The 23,288-nt window shown below is 30.4% G+C and overlaps 1 protein-coding gene across 4 annotated transcripts in view; it reads right to left on the reverse strand.

Annotated features, from left to right (window-relative positions):
• Nucleotides 1-23,288, reverse strand: part of LOC107164768 (high affinity 3',5'-cyclic-AMP phosphodiesterase 7A-like) — a 139,831-nt gene that overhangs the window by 93,644 nt on the left and 22,899 nt on the right. Inside the window, exon 1 of one of the 4 annotated variants that reach the window (XM_089222207.1) lies at nucleotides 352-1,572. The exons of 1 other annotated variant lie outside the window; for it this stretch is intronic. In XM_089222207.1, the coding sequence (XP_089078333.1) occupies nucleotides 352-486 (135 nt within the window). In that variant the 5' untranslated portion in view covers nucleotides 487-1,572. Of the gene's footprint in view, nucleotides 1-351; nucleotides 1,573-23,288 lie in introns of those variants that run through there. 2 more of the 4 variants (XM_089222208.1, XM_089222212.1) reach the window with 2 other exon arrangements.

Here is a 23,288-nt window from a genome sequence, read left to right on the forward strand (position 1 = left end):
AAAATATTATCGCATGCTCTCAAATATACTGCACCACACGCATAATATTATGTACCTATATGGCTACCTATAATATATAATAGTATACTATAATACGTATGCACACTAATAATATATATAGCCATGTAGGTACTTGACGAGAGTAAAACAAAAATAATAAAATAAAGAATGCGTATACTACTCTGCAGAGTACTGCTGCACGCGGCAGGTCGAATGTTGGTATAGTAGTGAATGACTTCCGGTAATGTGGAAAACGAATACGGCAGTTATAATATTAACGGGCGGCGGGGATGGGTTGAGTGAGAAAACTTAAGAGGTTTAACCAATATAATAATATATAGGTCCACTCACTAGTGCGATCTGAGGGTCGTCGATGTCAAGTTCGTGATAGTACGACTGGTCGCTGCCCCTCCTACTGCCGTTAAAGCACATGATCCTCCGGAAAAGGTCGGACACAGCGGCGCAAAAACCACATTGTTGTTGCATCACTTCGGCGGAGTGTGATGCAGTAGGTGAGACGGACCGGAATTATTGGTGACGGCGACGGTGGAGGTGGCAAAAGTGCACAACAACAACAACAACAACAACAACAACAAAAACAACAATAACAACAACGTCAACACCACCGGCGCCGACAGCTGCAGCAGCAGAAGACGACGGCCGCCGCAGTCCAGTAGTAACAATAGTAAAAGTCGGCCGCTGTTGCCGCCGCCGCCGCCACCGCCGCCGCCGTTACCAACGACACCACCGCGCGGCAATCACTGTCCTATTGCAAAGCGTCGCAGACTCGCAGTAGACCGTCGTCGTCGCACGTGGAACAGACCGAGACGCACGTGACGGCGGAAGATGGAGACTATGATGTCGACTATGATGGCGGAAGCAGCGACAAGGTTATGCCTAGTCGCATACAACCAGCACGACGGCCGCGGTCGGGCGGTTAACCGATCGGGCAGCGAAACGGGACGGCGGCGGCGGAAATAATATCGTTATCTCGACTCTATATTATCGCATCCCGTGATGGCAGAGGCTGCGGGATAGCGGTTGTCGTTACGATCGGAGCGGGGTGCAGGAGGAATAATTACATATAATAATATGAGCAGAAAATATTTAATTACAACAGATTGATAATAGAGTATAATTTATTGTATAGGTGTACGAGAAAAAATATATATTATTATTATTATTATTACTATTATTATCTATACGCGCGCGTAACTGAGGGCGGCCGGCCGGCGAATAGAGTCACTCCGGCGACGCACGCACACACACACACACTGAGACGGCGGCGGCGCGCGCGCGATCACTCCGTCTCACTCGCTCACAAGTTCCGTCTCGCTCATTCACTCCTTCTTTCGATCTGTCGTCTCTTTCGCTCTGCCGGCGCGATGGGCACGCTCGCACGCACACGCGCCGCACGCACACGCACGGAGACGATCGGGCGGCGGCGGCGGCGGCGACTATATAGCGAGCGGTAGCGGCGAGCGAGCGGCAGAGCGGCAGCAGCCGGCGAGCACCGTAGCGGACGCGCACAAAACTCTCGCGCACACACGCACGCAGCTGTCTGGCGCACAACACCGCGCGCGTACACACACTGCCACTCCGGTTGTCGCCGTTCTCGCTCGCGCACGCTGTTCCTGGCCGGGTGGGTGTGGGCCCGCCGCCGCGTTACAGCAGCTACGACCGGCCGGCTGCGCGCTCCGATCCTTGTCGGCGACGGGGCAGGGCCGGTCGAGGGGCGCGCGCACGCTCCCGGTGGCGCCCGACGATTCCACCGCCACCTCGGCTGCAGGTGCCGGTAGCGCACGTGCGGACGTCGCCGTCGCCGTCGTCGCTGAAGGTGTGGCGGCGGAGGCGTACACGCACCGCGTTTACATTAATGAAATTATTATATTATTATAAAATTGTTATTGTTACTGATTTTTTATTGACGTCCGCCACCGCCGGTAAATGGTCAACGACAAAATATATATAGTAACACCACACGCTATTGTCAGACAATCGTAAATTTGTTATGAGAATAATAATAGTACGCAATAATATGTATGTCAAAATCGTCACGTTTTAGCGATTGGTCAGCAAGTATCTACTATTTTACTTTTGGTCGGCAGTTGTTGTTTGTTGTTTTTTGACAACCATTTCTGTGTTGGTAACGTTTTTAGAATTAAACATTTACTAAATCCTTCGAGCCTAATTTATTTGCTTAGATCTACCGAAAACGTTCTCATATAATAAAACTGCAGTAGCTACGTGCCATTATATAGCAATTCACGTATAATTCAGAATTCAATCCAATTTTAACCGCAAATTAGGTTACCCAACACCTGAGGTTCTGGAAACCTAAACCCTAAATCTATCATTGCTCTACGACCCAAGGGATGAAAAGATTAAGTATAGTATTCCGTGAGATATTTGAAATAGCACTTCCATAATTGGATTTCATTCAAAGTTATAATATGAGTTTATATTATAGAAATGTAAAATTTATGTCATTCTCATAAAACGTTTACAATAACAAGAATTATTTCCATCTTAACACGGAAATAATTAACAATGAATTATTTAACATATGTCTAGGATAAAACTGGAGAAAAAATTAAGAAAATCGATAGCTTGTATTTGAACGATTAAAATTTTAATAATTTAAATGTATATAACAATTTAAAACAAAATTAATAGCTATTAATCAGATATTATTTTCTGTTTATTCCTGTATTATGAATTAATTATTTTAAATAATTGAAAATATTGAATGTAAATACCCATTACATACATAATACATGTATAAGAAATAATGCCTAAACAAGATCAAAATGTAATTTGTCTGCCATAAGGATGAACACCTAGCTATTATCCGACTTAACATTTTAATATAACAACTTACTGAAACTATTAAACTATTAACCCTTTGAGTAGGAATTTAGGTATATAATGTTAACACCACGTCATACTGATACGCATAACATATTTACGTAAAATTTTGTTTTAAACTATAGGAACAAATCAAAACGAAACCTTTAGCATTTATTGCTGCAAGATTTTGGAGATGACATTCTGTTTCGAATAAACAACGTTTTTTTGGGTGATTTAAGTGTTTTAAGATAGGTATATACCATAAAAGAGAAGACACCGGAGAAACTAACCTATGAAACAAATTAAACTGTGGTTCGTGTTCGTGAATATAACTAACTTTTAGAGCAGTAATAGAAGGAATATTGTATGGTTTTTATCAATATATATATAAGTTTGGGCATGGAACGAATTGCAGCTAAATGTGTCAACCGTCTCTTAAACAATGAACAAAAACAAAATTGGAACAACATCGCGCAAAAGAAACTGCAGACATTGAGTATTACCTACCAAAGAGATTTTTTTGAATTATTCGTAATAACGCGTATTTAGGTGAATATAATATATTATCAATAAAGTTTTATATGACAAATCTCAGGTACATTTTTATCGCAACTCGTATATCTGTCAATTCTCGTGTATCTAAATAGTAAGAATCTAAACTTTAGACCATCCTAAAATAGTAACGTAGCGTGTTTTTCAATCGATTACGGTTACATATCTATATTATATTATGATAAGTATCTATGACTCCTTTTTCATGTGATTAATTGGTTTGAAGAACACAATATAGAAAATATACACATACAATATGCATTAAAACACGCACGTTACTATTAATAAGCGCACGTACTAAATATGCGATTAGCGAATGGACAAAACTAAAATAAAAAATTGTAAACATGTAAGTTGCATGTAGTGAATTATAATATGGACAATGTTGTAAAAGATAACATCCTATTCGACCGATAAACCACGTACAAAAATTAACGTTTCCGTAAAACTAATTTGTATTGATATTTCAAGTGGCACTTATATATATAGCAGTGTATATATTTATTGTAAGCATCGAAACAGTGAAATCAAGGAGGAGTAATTGTTTCCGAGGATTTAGAAAAACACAATTTATCTAAATTCATATTTTATGCCACATTAATTTAAAAAATATATATACATTATATATTTATAGAGTACGTCCAACCTTGAATTATTAAGAAATTCATTTTTCTTGTATACTCTAGTCAATTAATCTTATAGTGCTAATATTGTACATATTATTGTTTATGTCTTATAAAAATAAATAAAAATTTCTTATAGTTAAATAAACATTAAATTAAAATAATGAACTTATTGTAAGTACAAGATACAATCTTCATAAGCGTAACGTCTAAGAATAATTTGGGTAGAAAACATTTCATATGTTGTTTCTGCAGTTCTGCACGTATAAACTATAAAAACCTATACCTGGAAACTATATACTTATACAAACTGAGGAGGAAATCAAGTAAGATTTGTTATCAAATACGTTTTAAAAAACAAAAACTAAGATATTATATACGATAAATTACGACGAAACAAACATAAATTGTATAATGTATATAGTTATATTTATACCTTCAGTTCGTGTTTTTTTTCTCTATACTGATGAATTCAAGGTTTACGAGTTCGGTGTGGATAATATTTTAAGCAAATTCAGTTATTTCAAAAAACCATAATACATGAGAAATGTATAAAGTAAGAGAGTGAATTATAATTTCTGCACATCATACAAATGGTGCCCAATCACTCTAATGATGTCATCACAAACAATAAAGTTGTTTATCCAAAATGCAATCAGTATAATGTACTTTACTTACTAAACTTATAGGAAAGAAAGATATTATATAACATATTTGAAAATAATATCATGATATGCTGTTATTTATTTTTCGTGATTCAACAGAAACTAAAAGCAATTCTAAAAAATAATTACAAGTAGAATATAATATATAATATATAATACCCGTGATTATATGGATATATGATATTGAATTGACTATTGTCCATTCTATACACATTCATAAATTCGATATTGGAAAACGTTAAGAGAGTTATTTTTTATTAAGTAAATTCAATTTCTAAAACAATTCCTAAAAAGATTTTTATGTACCTTTTATATGTCTGTAGTTCAAATGATAAATTAATAAAAATTCTCAAATAATATGAATAATATACTACAATAAAAACCAGTTGCTTGGATTGGGCATAACCAATTTTAACCAAAATATACAACTTTTCTCGTGACTGCTAAAGCAAAATAGACCACAAGAAATATATATATATATATAGTTTAGGTATTCACTATATATATAACGTAATGTTTATCTTATTATCTACCTATTTATGAAATTTTTTTCAAGACAGTACCATGAGTTTGATTTAATATTGATTTATTGATAACCGAAAACTACTAAATATTCCAAAATACGCACAATAAATCGTTATTAATGTTATTATATTCTACTACGCAATATAATTCATGAAATACATTTGTAGATTATAAATTTCATTAAAATATTCAGCAGATTCCGATCAGCTTAGGAAAAAAGGTACCTATATCAGGTATTTACTGTTTGATATATATTATTAAGCAAATGGTTTATTTATGATAAAATATTACATGGTTGGATCGTATAATTCCCTTACCACTACATTTCCTACAGAAAAAAAAACAACGGTTATCGTCTGAATTGATAAAAATTCTATACTGCGTACCACAATAACAAAATTTTAAATAACTTAAATTGGGCTTAATTTCAATATCATAGAAAAATTATAATTATAGGAGAGGGCTATATTTTCACAGATGTTTGGAAAACTCATAAAATGGGAATTTGATAACATATTAAAATTAAATAAGATTAGGCTGCTGGTCCATATCTCTTGAAGTACCTATAGCAAGATATGTATTTATATTTCACACAAAGCACATAATAATGACGTGCGAGCATTTCTGAGCAAAAATACTTATTTGTTATTATTACATATTTATGTAATTTATATTTATAAAAAAACAATGGTATTAAACTAAAAAATAATAATCAAAATACATATTGTTTATCAAATAATTATAACAATGTCATATAGGCAATGCCCAAAGTATTAAACATATAAGCTGAAAATCATATTTTATAAAAACATATAAAATAGTTGCCCGCATATGTTATTGTTTAATAACCTGTTTAATTTATAGTTCGTATTTACGTCCCTTTAATTAAGTATATAATTATTTAATATGAAAGGACTTTGAAATTTAATCTTATACCTACATATTGTGAAAAAAATTACGATACTTTCAGCTGCCTTTTGTTAAGATATAGATTACTAATAGCAACCGTTTGAGTAGGTATGAAACATGATACTATCAACAATTTATCATGTCACTAGATCACCACACATTGAGAAAATCAGTTGAAATTGGAGAACCTGTCATTATTAGGTACGAACAAATTGATATTTTCATTGGAGAACTAGGTCACGCAATAAATACGTTTATACATCAATCATGCAAAACATAAAACATAATCAGAACCTTTACAAAGTTCAAAAATTTAATGCGAAATTAATTTAAGCTAAAAGTTGCAATTTAATTATTTCAAGCCAATAGCAGGTAAAACATAGACATTTATTTATTTATTATTACTCTCTTTTATTAGTTAATTATTAATTATATTTTCATTTATTTAAAGATACTAAAATGTTTGGTCTCTCGAAATTTTAAAAAACGTATTTTAAACAAAATTTTGTGAGCCTAAAAATATCAATATCGTTCCTTTTTTAATATTTTTAACGGATATCACACTTCAAAATATTATCAGTTCAGAGTTTCGGAGACTCCTCATATAAATTATTACTGCTTAAATTTTTAAAATGTAATTTTAATTAAGTACCTATTAAACAAGTTAAAGGTCAACCGTAGATATGTATACATTTTAAATTTACCAATAAGATACCGCATAAGTACAACTATTTTTGTACTTTACTATTCACCCCAAATAGGTTAATATATTCATTATTCGTTTCATAGTAACAAAGGTATAAACACACAAATTGATGTCATTATTTAGAAACATGGTAAATAATATATATATATATATATATATATATTTTTTTTTATGACAAATGCGTATGTTTTGTCTATAATTTATATGAATATTTTATTCTATTTGAAATATATTGTACAAAATATGATACAATGATATTATAGTAAATGTAAGTTGTGTTTTCTTGGCAATACCATTTACTAAATACGTTACTGACAAATTGTATTACAAGTATATACCTAATATATAACTATTATTATACTAATTATATTACAATACGTTATGCACCTAGCAAGTAAATTATTATAGTCATTATTATGCAGAATCATAAACCTTATCCAGTAATTTACATAATGTATAATATAACATACAAGTATGAACCATTATTACTAAACAATGTAATATAAATTTTACAACACATTAGAGTATAATTATGGGTCTCCGACCTACGATCAGTAAAATTTTTCAAATCAGCCGACTAAAAACAATAACTGATATTTAGAAAACATAAAACCTATGTAATTTTTTAGTTTTGAATTCATTAATTTTTTCACTAAATCGAAAATAATAAAATAATTTTTTAATTAATTTAATACATTAAACTTAAAATAGCAAAATAATTCTTAAATTTCTTAAACGGCATTACCTTTTTACCTAATCTAAGCCAATTTTAGCCCGCGATATCAAAACGTATTTCAGATTCAGACCCTCACAAAAAATTGTATACCTTACCTATATATAAAATTATAGACCTAGACACTTGTTGATTTATTGATTGGAATAAGATACTACTGTAACAGATCCTTGATTTATAGTTGAAAATTGCAAATTTAATCAACTAAGAAATATAATATTTAGGTAATATTCGGTAAGAATTTATAATCAATACACTTACTACTCAATACTCAATACTAATGTACCAATATCAATAATAACAAAATACACAAAACATATAAGTAATGATCGATATTTTTTAAACAAAATTTACAAACATGAAAAGTCTATGATTATAACAAAAATATATGAATGTAGGTACAATTTAAATAAAATATAAAGAAACCGCCATTACATCACTATATAAACATAAAATAACGTAAAAAACTAATTAGTTATAACATAGAGTGTGATATATTTTTTGTTAAAGGTACTTATGAAGAACAATATATCTACATATGAATTGAACTATGATATTTGTATTATACTTCGGCAGATTATTAATCTGTAAAATGTGTGGTGTATCTATGCCCTAGAAATATTACGTTTAACACAAACAGCGCCAACTATAATATTACAATTTGATTAAGCTATATATTATAGCCTAACATAATACATAAAGTAATAAAACATGAATTAATGTATAAACGGTGTTAATCCATTATTAAAGTAACATTAAAAGACTAATAATTTATTGAACAAAACTAAAACTATGGTAAATTTATTTGTACCGCAATTACTAACGCACATATACCTGCCTGGTCGTAACTCATAAACGTTAAATATAAATGTCCTGACACTGCGAATATCATCAATATTTAAAGTATGTAGGTATATATTTAAAGAAGAGCTATATATATATTGAAGTACATGTTATTTTAATGTAGTGCATTATGTGTACCCTTATAATATACACCCATGAAGTATTTATATATTTATACGTATATACATACCATGTAAAATATCAAAAACATTTTCTAGAAAACGTACCAATATCTAATACAAAAATCGCTTTTTAGAGTGTTATAAATAAATACGTAATATATAATTTAAAATATTTCTTTCTATAAAGTGTAAAACATTTCAATATTTACAACGGTGCCGGAATAAGCGTAGGTACTTATCTTTTAAAATAAACGACTAAATTAGATGCCATTTATCTGAGCTTGTTGACACTATTTCCATAAAAAATAATACCGCCGGTAATTTAAATAAATGCATACTGTGTATCAATTTCAATATCATATCATCGGTATATAGATAAACAACATATAACATTTAACCATGATATTGCTCATAAAATGTTGATAAATACACTAAAATACTGTATCTAATGAAACATATATTAGGTAAAATGAAAATTAAAAACACTAAATAGGGTGTGGCAAAAAGGTTCTTCACACATTATGATACAACTAATAGCATTAACGTTGACTTATTTTGATGATGAACGAAAAGATAATTGTCACTTAAGTACTGATAATATCAAAATATTTAAAATCTCCTGTTTGTAATAAAACATACGCTTAAATGTGGAAATTGCACAGAAAATTTATAAAATATGATTAGGTATTCCAAAAATACGGTTGAGCTGCATTTTGGAAATTGGTTGATAGCTTGGAATAGCTTTGAAGTTTTAAGAACTGTGTACCAATTCGTACATTTTAAAATTAAAATCAAATATTAAATTAAATTATTTATTTAAAAACAGTTAAATTATTAACTGTAGATAAAGACAGATTTCAAATACCAACCAGGAAGATACTACATATAAAATATAATATATATGAAGACATACTATTTAAAACTTAAATTTATGACATATTTTTTAAATTAAATATATTTCATAAATTATTTTTTTTTTTACAAAAAATTTTAAAAAAAAATTGTACATTTAATTAAAGTCAAATTACTTTATGTGCACTTAGAAAAAATAGTTTTTAATCACATTATAGCAATTAAATGCATTTTATCACAATTAGATATATATTTATTATATTATGTTTATAATAGAGAACGTTTCTCTTTTATGAATTTGAACCATTAACTCTTCGATAAAATAATAACTTTACACACAAGTACCTTTTTCAAACTAATTTAACACACATATTATTCAACCATTGTATATATTATATTGTACATGTCATACTAAAATAATATACTACTATAATATATAATGACAGTGGACATCCTAATATTTGAACAGTTTGATTTACATTTATAATTTAAAAAATGTATTAAGTTTAGGATAATTGTTAATTGTTTGACAGTTCGGTAGAAATGAATGTTTAAAAAGGTCACACATAACCATAAACTAGCAATGACTTCCATTGAAATAGGTGTACGCTACAGCCAATCCAATTTGTTCGGTGAATTCGAGCAATACTTTTTATGTGTTGGTTTAGTTTGATATACTGAAATTACAATTTTATTAGGTCATTGAGTAATCTCCCTAAAAAATCGATAACGTTATTGTTAAAGCAATCGTCGTCCCGAGGGGATATTCCGAGTTAACGTCACTCTATTAACGAGCGTTCCTCTTGACACTCTTTATCTTGCATAAATGCATAATCGCTGGAAAAATAAATCTCTCAAACAATTTCTAATATTCGTACCGATAGGACTCTAGAGACCAACGAAATATGAGTTGAAGCACGCGTATATATTTCAGGAAATCAAAATATTTTCTCGGGAAATGCGTGACAATAATACATTTTGTTTGAGCTTTTATACGTTTAAATTAAACTTTTATGCAAGTCCACTACCATTAAAAATAAATGAAATGCATAACTACCTATATAAACTATTAACAATTAACAATGAAACAAAATTAATTTTTTAATTAAAAAGTAAAGCCTTGAACCAATATAAGTAGTTGTTTTGTCATCCAAAATCGCAATTTGTGATGTAAAAGAGGTCAACATATTATTATATGGCAGAAATCCGGGATTTTTATTTTAAATCCATTACAAGATAAATAATAATTAAAAAAAAAAACAATAAGTAGGCCATTGTCTGTTATTAATGAAGACGGTCAGAAAATAAAAAAATTAATAAAATGGAGGATAATCACACTAAACAACATTGTTATTCGAAAGCGGCGGTCCGAGAAGCATGTTGAAATAGACAATCAGGAAATCCCTACAAAATCCGCTATAAATTTGGCGTTCATCCATTCTAGCTCCACGAGTATCCCGTTGGAGGGCTATCGTCAACGATCCCGTACAAATAAATAATATACATTATTCGGACGATAATTGCGAAACTTTTTAATTTCCAAATGCATACTCTCTTATGAGGTTTAAAAAAACATCTACTTGGGAGTAGTCCAAATCGCCCCGGGATGATGAATAATAACAGCAGAAACGCGAAAAGTGGCCACAACGACAACAGATACACAATATACTAGTATACTGCCTACATTCCCAACTGTAAACACTTTGCTCATAGAGACTGCATGGACTGCGTAAACACCGTATAATACGCGTATGTGGGATTATTATTCCCCGGCGACGGTATAATGCAAAATCTCATTACACGCTAAGACAGCGATATAAATATACGAGTACTATCAACGTCATGGAATATTTTCCGAGTTCTCATCGTTTCTGGAGGCAGTGAAGCAAACGCGATAGCTTGAATGTATATTATATATACCTATATATATATATATATATATATATATATATATATATATATATATATAGGTCTTTCGTCGGTGTGTATGTGTGTGCTGTGCACAGATTATTTGTGCATGCGGTGTTAATTTTTACGACATTATGGTAGCGTGGTAATAAATTTATAATAGATTTTAATCAATTTCCCACGGATTAAAATAATATAATTGCCAAGGCTATATTGTGCAGCCGTCTGTCCTAAAATAGGAAATCCAATTCAAAGATTCAATCCAATGCATAGATATCTCGTATAATATAAAAACGAGTTAAATATATCAACGTTTCGAGGGAGATAAATGCAACACGTCTCTCTGTTGTAGTATTTTCACTTATATAATATTATATATTAAAATATATAACTTTTGAACCAAACGAGAATAAAATTAGTTTTGCCGTGGGAATTATTGAACACATACTTTAGATAGTAAGTATTTAACAAATTAAACAAATTACACCCTAAAAAAAACCATTTATCATTGGGATGAAACTCGACTTAATTTTTCAGTCCAAATTTTAATTGCTGAATAATATATGTATATGTTATATATGCAGCATATTTAGAAAAATACGAAACTCTAAAACAGTTAGTAGGAGAAAAAACTTTTTTCTTTCAATCAAGTTTTTTGGACCCAAAATTTATTAATTATTCTAATTAAACAATTTTATGATATTTTACTGCTGATTTTGTAAAGCTTCTTTAATGGTCTTAGCGTCTGTTTCATCTGAAATTTCCATTTAAAATATAAATTATACGGAGATACGCTTTTCAACCATAATTTAAGAGACGATACTCCCGTTTATCAATAATATTATAATTTTTCGGAGTTGGATTATTTCGTCTAGATAACATATTATATTTCATTGTACTGCCATTTTCATATACTGATGACAATGATATCGGGCAGTTTATATATATATATATATATATAAGTTTTTCAGTGAGAACTTAATAAGTTAATGCCACATTCCATCAAAACACACATGTAATAAAATGTTTGGATTTACAATTTTTGCATTTCCAAAATGACTGTCGATCAAATTATTCATAATTTAAATCTATAATCTTAATATAATCTCATGAAAAGAGGTATACAAACAATAATCATATATATTCATATAATGTGAAAAAAATGAATCAATACTACGTAGTTCGTACAGCAATGAAAAACAAAAATAGTAATAAAAAAAATAAATTGCTTATACCAACTGTTTTTTATTTTCAGTTCACTCACAAAAAAATAATAATAATAATAAGCTGAATGGTAAAAGATGAAAAGAAGAATCAATACTTTTAATATTATTCAGACAAATGTATACCTACTTAACAAGATATATCTTCTGATAAACTTAAAACAAACTATAAAATTATTTTTCATCCGAAGTATAAAATCAATTATTTAAACTAAAATGAAAGTGAAAAGAAAACGAAATATAATAGCTGCAGGTACGCACAACATCTAACACACAGACAACATCATACAAAGAAAAATATGTACAGCGATTATTTCAAAATACGTAACTTTTTATACCGACTTCAAATTGTATCATTGCATTTATACCTGTGTGGGTACTGCTATTTTCATAATATTATAACATTAATTTATTTATAATATAGGTGGCATACAACCGAAATCGAGTTTAAAGCACCTAAATAAGATAACGAGAACCATTTTGGAAAACTATAATAATTTGAAATAAACTTACTAGACTATAATATATTTAAACCCGAAACTATAGATAATATACTTATTGTTGATAGATATTAATGATATTATAAATAATTATAAAACCAAAGAGGATAAATAAATGATTTAATGTTTGATTATAGGATATACTTAATGTGCACCAATTTGGTGTCACCAAATATTTATACATGGTTATGTATATTTAAATATACATATACATAACCATACATGGGCAAGAAAATAAATTAGATTGCTTAAAATATATTCCCCACATTAAATGACATATTATGCACATTGCACGGACATTAAACATAGAATTTCTGTAAATGGAGCACCATAATAATTTATGGAACGGCACGTGCAGAAGCCAATGGAGCGTAGAAAGTAAAAGACGATTTGCCAGACCAAAGGTAAAGTAAAATGACCGTTAAAAATCGTTTTTGAAAAACCATTGAAAAAATTAACTACCTATACAGTACGCATAATGGAGACATTTAAATGTCAGATTCGTTTTCAAACGAGAATAAGGGTTATAGTTTTAACACGTTTAACTTTAGGTATGTATATATATAACCTAACGTAACCTAACCTATATATATATATGTATATATATATTAATATATCGTTACGATGAGGGTATAAGCTGGTTGTGAAGACAGTTTAAGACAAGAGCAGCTTCATAAAGATGATTGAGGGGGAGACTAAGTCATAACTTTCAGAAAACTTTCGATACTATATAATTTGTGTAATTTTGTTAGTAGAAATAAACAGCTATTTTTTGAAATACGGGCTTGGAAGGTGGCCACATGGTCCCTAAGACCCCGCTTGGAGCGCCAATGAGAATAAGCCGATAAGATGACGAGCATCTGCGAGGAGACATGAGACCCCACGTGCTATAGCAGCGCACTGAAGTGCACTTACACACGAAATGAGTCATATTATAATAGTGCAGTTTCACGCAGTAAAATAACATGTGTTAAAAAATATTTCCATATCTACGCGTGCAGTGTACGGCACAATACGCGGTCGATCGTGCAATATAATTTACTATGCCTAGGTCAAAATACATATAAATAGATTTTCAGTTAAATTAATATAATATAGTATTTATAGTGCTATTAGGTAATATACTGACCTGTGCGGGAACGGTAATTACCCATTGCGGGTGCCGGCCGATCCCGGTGGCGGCAAGACACGTGGCGAACGGAAACATCGGCCAGGCTGCAGTGGCGGCGGCGGCGGCGGCGGCGGCGGTGACTTTGGCGATAACGCCGACTGATACGGTCGGCGTGTGAACGCGGTGTGTGTTGGTTTGTAATAGTGTGCGTCTCGTGTATGCGTTTGTTTGCGTACAAGTGATCGTATATACGTACTTGCCCGCCGCGCGTGTGTAGATTTAAAACGCACCCCGACGGGGGTTTTCTTATTATGTTTGCGGGAGGAGAAGGAGCGGGTGGGTCGAGCGGTGGTAACCGATCGCATGCGCTTCTAAATAGGTCGCCGAACATGACTTTTCCCCGTCCACACGGTCGCCACCGAAACCACCACCACCACCACCTGCACTGTTGTATACGTGTACGCGCATATCATATACTACACAACTAACCCACTAAACGCACTAATACGGCCCACCCGCGTAAATTACAATATTATTGGCAGTCAAGTACTCGAACAAGTGTACAACAGTTTTATCGTCTACCGTCTGCGTCGTTTATATTATGCGCATATGACGGGTCGACCGAATATCCCGACAGTAAAATTATATTATATAACTCGTCGCCGTGAGGAGACCGCGAATGTTATATCACATCAGGCACAATGTAAACATTACCCATCCACATTATGTGCCTAAAATATGATGATCGCGGGCCTAGTCCGTAAAGTAACATGGAACGAAATCGAATGCCGATCGCTGCAACATTATTATAACGACATCGGTGTGTAATACATTATTTTATGGTGTAGGTACACACACACGCACGGCGCGGGTGACCCAGTTCATCGCCGCCGCCGTCGGGTCGCGGACCTCTTACACCCCCGTCGGCGAGCTTTGCGCGGAGTGAGGTTAATGCACTGTTGGCGTACCGCCGCCGCCGCCGCCGCCACATGCAGCCGCTCCGCCAACGCATTATCGATTCCACCGGAGCACATACCCTCCGCGCAGACACCCCATCGCATCACAGTACGGGCGCCCACCCACGGTCCCTCGCCGCCACGTCCGGGTCACGTATACACGCCACTCGCGAGCGCGCCACCGCCTTCCACGACCCCACCCTTCTCTCCCCTCCCCTCACCACCTCGCCCAAGAGCGAAACTCGACGAACACACCGGAACCCACACGCTAACGATTCTCTCCGACCTCCTCAACACCCCGCGCGACGAGAACATACGGGAAATGGGCACGCGAGACGGTCTGACGTAATTCACATCGAGACAACCGCCGCCGCCACGATCGTCGTTTGTAGGGTGTTTGCGATGATCAGAAGAGCGCACCGTCGTCGTCGCGTAGAATGTGTGCGGGTGGATGGTCGCGGGCTGTCACGTGTTCTACGCGAAACCGTACACGTGAGTATGTGCAGGACGACCGCGCGCGCTCACGCCGACCCCTGCGATATGCACGCACGGTGCCCGATGAGTCGGAATTCGCGCGCGCACAATATGCGTGTACCGCGTGTGCATTTCGCGACGATGGTTCGACGAGTGTGTGGACCGTATATAGGTACTCCGCCCCGATCACAATAATATAGAAAATTCATCGTTGGGCAGTGTAGCCCTATAGACTCGGACGGTATAATAAATAATGCTGTTATACACATCATCTAAGGATTTAGTATAATATCTTCACGAGCAAATATTTTTTACCGTTAAGGTATCCCTTACGTATAGTTACGTTCAACCTGTTCCATAGCCTGCTCAATAAATTTTAAAAAAAAAAACCAATTGACGATGGTATATGTGGTTCCAGAGCCAACAATACCCATTTAAACTTGTGTATAATAATCGTAAATAATGACATTTTTCAAACGGGCTTTCTGGCTAGTGGTAACTAAATTAAAGAATAATAAGAAACTATTTCTTCTTCCGCGTAACAAATGGCTACCAGAAATAAACAAAAACATTAATTTCGTATTTTAAAGACGATTAATCGTGGGAAAAAAGATGAGACCAAGACATTACCTGAGTCCCAACAAATCGATATAATATAATTTTTATTGTAATCGGTCTAGTGTAGTTTCAAAAATTCAATTCCACGTCTTTATGTATAGATCCAGTTTGAAAATTTCGGGCGCACCCCTTCCCACCTAGCGTAGGATAATTGTCTTACAAATTTATGAAACATGTACTTAAAAATGTCTTTCAAAACGTTACCAAAGGTTTTAACGGTTAGGCTTTATATTTACAGTTTTAATGCTGACTTCACGTAGGTATATATTATGTTTTATGTACAAATTACCTAAATGCCGTAATAATCGCGATTACCAGACAGTTCATTTTCATCGGTTCACTGAAACGAATACTATAAGATTTTTTGAAATGCATATTACATCACATAATATAATATATTATGTACTCGCTTCGTTTCCTCAAACATGTAACGCAACACTCAACCGGACGAGGAGAGCAAAATATATAATATTATAACGGCCAATGTTGTTCAAAGACTATTCGCCAGTCTCCGTCCGTGGGTTCAAATCTTATACGTCGTCGCAAGCGTATTCTTTTTAAATTTTTTTCTCTGAATAGATTTCCCCGACGAACAGGACCGAATACATACAACACATTACACGCCATACATGAACACGGTGATTATGCCAGCTTTATTCGTAACACATAATCTACATATACCTACAGATATGTAATATATAGGGAAAAACGAGCAATCTTTTGTGAAGGGAGTTACATATACGAACTTAATAGTTAAAGCTCATATCAAAATACGTACCAATTCATATATCACCATATAATACTAATTCGGTATAATATTTAACTATCTATCAATTTTATAGTCATATTGAGGCATGACGTCGATAAATATGACTTCAGAGATTCCGGGGTTCACCGCATAACAAAATCGATCGACCCGTCATCAAATGAATCACACGGATTACTCGACGTATTTAATGGATTATGCCAGTATAAACGTTAAACGAATAAAATTAAACGTCGTCTCCAAACTTCAACTATACATTTTAACAACGTTCAACATTTATAAACTTTGAACCCAACACACCGCAATGATTGCACAAAACTTGATCTCGTTGTTTAACAGCAAAGATAAAATAATAAGTCTTTTTTTTTCTACTCAATAAAATACCAACTAATAATACGATATAATATTATCGGTTTTTGAAGTTAATGAACATACATAAATCAATAACTACAGAATTAAAAATATGAATGTTTAAGTCATTTTCCCGATAAAATAATTGAATGAATATTTAAATATTTAATATATTCAAATTGGCCACTCTGCCATCTCAATTTTTCAAATCAATATTAATCGTACACGCATATTATACAGCTGCATACCTATCTATACATATTTAGAATCCCATAACACTTTTTACTGTTATGCTATATTTTATAATTATTTTATATTCTGATAATAGTAACAAACTGCAATGCAAATAAAATTGTGTGATTGTTTTAATTTAATAATTCATTTTATGTTTGAAAATAAAAGTTAAATCCTTAATAATTAAATATTAAGAAAAAATATTTGAAATATCACTTAATTTAAAAAACGATGTAATTTAAAAAGTCCAATTAAATATTATTTAAAATGTATCTTTGTATTTTAATTACAATTCGACAATTATTTAGCATAAGTAATACATGTCTGCAATATGATTTAAAAACTTGAAAATTCTAAATTAATATTTTTATTATTTATTTCAAAAATACCATTTAAATCATGTTTAGTAAAATATTATTAATTAATAATAAAAAAAAAGCAAAGTGATAGTTTTACTTGGCAATAGTTTATTGATTTTTGGCTCACTGTCAATTTTTTAATTATTATGGTTGGTAAAATTTAAATATTGAGTTTTTATAGTATTTTGATGAATATCAAAAAATATTAAATATAGCACATATTTATTTACACTATATTTCGCTTAGCACATGTTTATTAAGTAGGAAAAACCATTTTATACGCCTAGATTTTGTTATTGAACTGTAAAATGTAAAATCTATATTAAACAGATATAAAGATAAAAGTTATATGTATAGCAAATAATGTATTAAGTACTTTATTAAATTTGTGTATGAATTTAAATGATTTTTCTCAATCAAAATGTGAATTTACCATACTGCTAATGAAATATTATATTACTGCACTATTAAAACTAAAGTAAATGTACAAAATCTTATATATTAGACTCGATATTCTGCAAACAGCAATTGCTAAACATTTAACGTAGAAAATATTCATGTGTTCTTAAAAACCAACCATAACCTCCCTACAATATGCTAATGGTCATAATTGACGATGCTTAAATACAATGAAAAATAAAATAATAAAATAAAAACACTTGATATTACAACAAGGTTCAAGTTTCTATTAACAATCTAAAAATCACAAACCATGTAGATATAGATAGTAAATTAGTTTGACTTTTAGTAACTTTTTGAATACTAATAAAAAACATTCTGTTTGTATTTTTAAATTAGGAAATATTTTAAGAAAATCAAATTAAATCCAAAACATTATACGATAAAAAAATAGCTATTAGTATTGGATTGATTTAGTGTAACTACTGGTATACAACGATACAATTCTATCGATTTAATCATATCACCACTCACCAGTCATATGATATAAAATATACTTATTTGTTTTAAATGAAGTTGATATTTTATGTTATACATTTAATTCAATTTCAAAATGAATGAAATAGGTATAGTGGCATTAATTAATTGTAAGTAAAATACCCGAAATGGAATAAGCTAATGAACTGCATACGTATAAAGCATTATTAAGTATAATATCAAACTGCTGAGTTTTACTAGTTACTATGTTTGCCGTTTTCCAATAAACCTAAAACAGAAAAATGGAAAAATAAATTCACCGTATTATATATTTTAAAGTTGAAACTATACTGCATTGCTATTATTATATGAAACTAGACGAATAACTATATCCTTTAAGAGCATTTTAAACTTTTAATTTGAATAATATTTTTATAGCGTTAATAAGTAATATATTTATTTTATAAAATAAAGTCATCATACAATTAGTCCTAAAATTATCAAATAGAAAATTAACCAACAATTATTGACTCATATTTTATTAAATATTAAGTTGACAAATATTTTCCTCATTATACATAAAGAAATAATAAGTAATAATACTTTAATACCAGCTACGAAAATTAAATATTTATGAATAAATTGTTATGTACAATAACTAACAATAACATAAAAACTATGAATCAAAATATTTTAGCATGGGAAGGTTGTAAATTACAAAGGATAAATCATATTATTAATCACATTGACGATTAATAAAATTATCATATCACCTAAATAAATATATAATTACTTGTGTAAAGTTAATTATTATTTATGGTATTAAATTTGATAGTTGAACTATTTTTGTGCGCAATAGTACCTATATACTATCATATTATGGTGATAATAACTATACATTTTACATATTACAAAGAATAATTATGAAGTAACCCTAAAAGTTAAAATATCACTAAATTAAATTCCTCATTTCAATTCTCGTTTCCAATAAAAACAAAATATATATAATATTATTATATAGTTTTGTATAACAAGAAATGTTTGAATAGACCTCTTGAAATATAAGATGAACCTTGAGTGTTTTGAATGTTGTTTTTCATTAGGGTCGACTTATTTGGGCCGCTGTTATTATCAATTCCAGTAAAAAGTATCCCATAATAAAATCTCCTAAATTCTCAATCCCCCTGTAATTTTCTATTTGATTTAGTTTACGAACAATGTATATCATTCTTGGCCTCTTATTCTAAATTAATAAAATGTCCTTTATTTTATTGTTGTTTTTATCAATTATGCTACTATATTTGTAATTATTTTAGGTATTTATTTATATTTTTTTAATTAATGTTATTTCATTATGTTATTTTACTAACGCTATCAATATAACGCATGTGCTGCAATATAAACTTTTTGAATTAAAGCACTTAAAAATTTTTTACAGTGTTCAATACTTGTATTGATTTCATTGAAGGAGATACGCATATAGGTAAACAGAGGCAAACATACTGAGTATTAGTAGGTAATATTATATCTGAATAATAATTATCCATTACATTTGCTTCGAGGTTATGCACAGTTCTTATATGTTTGGTATACAATGCACACTGTTAAGCCAAGGCTGGCAATTGTTTATCAAATATACGTTCAATATTAATAAAATATGAAACTGTACTGAGTAATACAAAGACTATAACATGTACACTATAATATTAGAATGAGAAACAGCGTATGCGGATAAGCAAACAAAAAAGGGAGACTTCCAAGGCGGAAAGGAGTACAGTAATATTTATAAAGTATAAAATCTCATATGCATATAAATATATAGAAACCCGAAACCAGTTCACTTAAGTGAAAACAAGTTAATATATGATCATATTTTAATAAGCATTTAGTAATTGTATAAAAGTTAGAACGGATTTATGAAAAACTGTATGAAAACCACCACTATATATACCGGTATTGGAAATAATTTATTTACTGTTCGGTATTATATAGGTCTTTGTAAGCGCAAATATATACTATAATTAAACTTGTACAATATTAATTAACTTCATGGTAGGTAGAATAATTCTACGCAGTGATATCCTTTTAAAATAAAACGAATTAGTACCAATTTTTATTCTCCATTATACTTACATAGGTAATCTAAATTAGTTTTTTTAATGGATAAATATAAAATGTTATGAACAAAGGATATAAGATTATCAAATATATAATTATTTTCATAATTAATATGATACTAACATTAGAACTAGAGCTGTATACATTATCATGAACATTTTGAAAACTATTTTATTTTATTTAAATATTGTAATTATTTAATTTTTTATTGTTATAAACCATTAATTTATTAAAAATAAAGCACTTGCCGGCAATATATGAAATACCTATATTTAAATTTATATATTATCACAGATTTTGTTATTTATACTAAATATATGTAATATTACACAATTTTTAATGCTATTATTATCATATACTTCGAAGTTGGAAACATATGACTACGGCCTACGCCTAACTCTTCCGGTATTTATGTCCTAACTCCTGTACAAAATAAAACAATTTGAAAAATTTGAAAAATTTGAAAAAATGTTCAATGTTAAAAATGTTCAATATTCCTTGCTACAGCAGTTGTGTAGGTAAACATGTCATTAAATGATGCAATTTTTAACATTGAATTCCAGATAAAATAAAATGTTTTTTATTCAATAAAAAATACTAATATTACGATTTGTGTTTCAGCACATTCAGCAAATAATAAATAGATTATTGTTTAATATTCACAATACAAATATACAAATTAACATCTTTTAGCATTCAGTTGGAGCAATAAATATTAAATGTGTTGATTTTGGAATGAAGTGTGTGCATTTTTTTTAATTACCATTATATTTATGTGAGTGTCTATGTACACACAACATGATAAGTAATGTATATAATACTTCGATTTTCAATTTGAATATTTTTCCGATGGAGAAGAGAATATAGTAAATGCATTCAAGAACTTAACTTTTAAAATTCTCTGTAGTTTTCAAAATCGTCGCGAAAAAACATTAAAATAAAGGAAAAACTAGAATTTTTATGTAAAATCAATTTAGGATATTATTTTGACTTTAACAAAAAAAAAATTACCATAATACATGAAATTCTTATTCTGTGAAATATATATATTTATTTATTTTTTTTTTTTTTTGAAAGGTAGGTAAGATGTATTATGTATAGGCAGTGTATTTCATAAAATTCATGATATTGGGTACGAACATAATATCAACTATTAACGGATTTGTATATGATATAGTCTGTTTCGTGGGTAATTTGTTAACTGATGCGATTTTAAAGTTAATGTATAGTTTATAGAGTTAGATACTCACAAAGGAGAATTCATGATTATTAACATATCAATATATATATAGAGAGAGAGATTGATTAGAAATCTCGTATAGTACGAACTTAGGATGCCTTTGCACAGCCCTAAATTTTGATCGCATATGAGGAATTTGAACATAGAGTAAATTAGATGTTGAGAATAACTGTTTTTAATTTCATGTGATCTTATCAAGTCAGTCTTTTATGAATCGTAATTATAGCCGAGTTATTTTGAAGAGATTGAGATTATTTGGAATTAATACAAATTAGAAAAATAGGATTGGATATTTTTAATTTAAATGGTACATATAAAAGTGTATATTATAAAGTTTAAAGTATATTAAAAACAGTAACCTAAAAAATGTTTACACTTAAGTCTTTTCATATGAGAACGTACAATATCCTATTTCTGACATATTATGATTATCACATTACTTTAAATCTATAGGAAATTATAAGTTCTTAACTTATATAATATAATTACATACCTATTGTAAATGTTATAATATTCAAATTTAAAAATCAATTCTTTAAAAGAAAACTTAGAGTTTAAACTTTAAATAATTAAATATTCTCCTTCTTTTTGAAAAGTATATAACAGAATATTAATCATAAAACCTTCCATTAGAAGTTTTGAAAAAACAAATAATGTATTATATTTTTTAAACCTTAAAAATGTATTAGAAGAAAGTATGTAGGTATATCTATTTGTTACTATTAATACCAAAAGCCTCAATTTTTAAAGAAGGAATTAAATATAATATGTACAAGGTGTAACAGATTTTTTTTTTTTTTATTAAGAACTTTCAGTATAACTAGGTATTATAGTTCAACAATTACAATATTGATAGAAACAGTGATACAATATACAATATGTAGGTGTAACAGATAAAACTGACTTTTGGAATACCTAACTTTTGTTCAAATTTATATTTTTACTTATTTATTTATTTATTTTTTATATTATTATATTAATATTAATTGACCGTAACGCTACATGTATAATACATTTTTTTTTATGTTTATTTTTAAGTACCTAAAATAAAAAATTTAGAAATTCAAAATAGCCAATTTATGAATCTGATTATAAGCACAGTTTTGATGGTAAAAAGATTTATTTAAGTCAAGTATAGTTAAATGTTTAGGACTTTTTTTTGTTAAATTAATTT

Source organism: Diuraphis noxia, unplaced genomic scaffold (assembly GCF_037042655.1).
Source record: "Diuraphis noxia isolate RWA-SAM2 unplaced genomic scaffold, SU_Dnox_SAM2 contig0003, whole genome shotgun sequence".
NCBI classification, from domain to species: Eukaryota; Metazoa; Arthropoda; class Insecta; order Hemiptera; family Aphididae; genus Diuraphis; species Diuraphis noxia.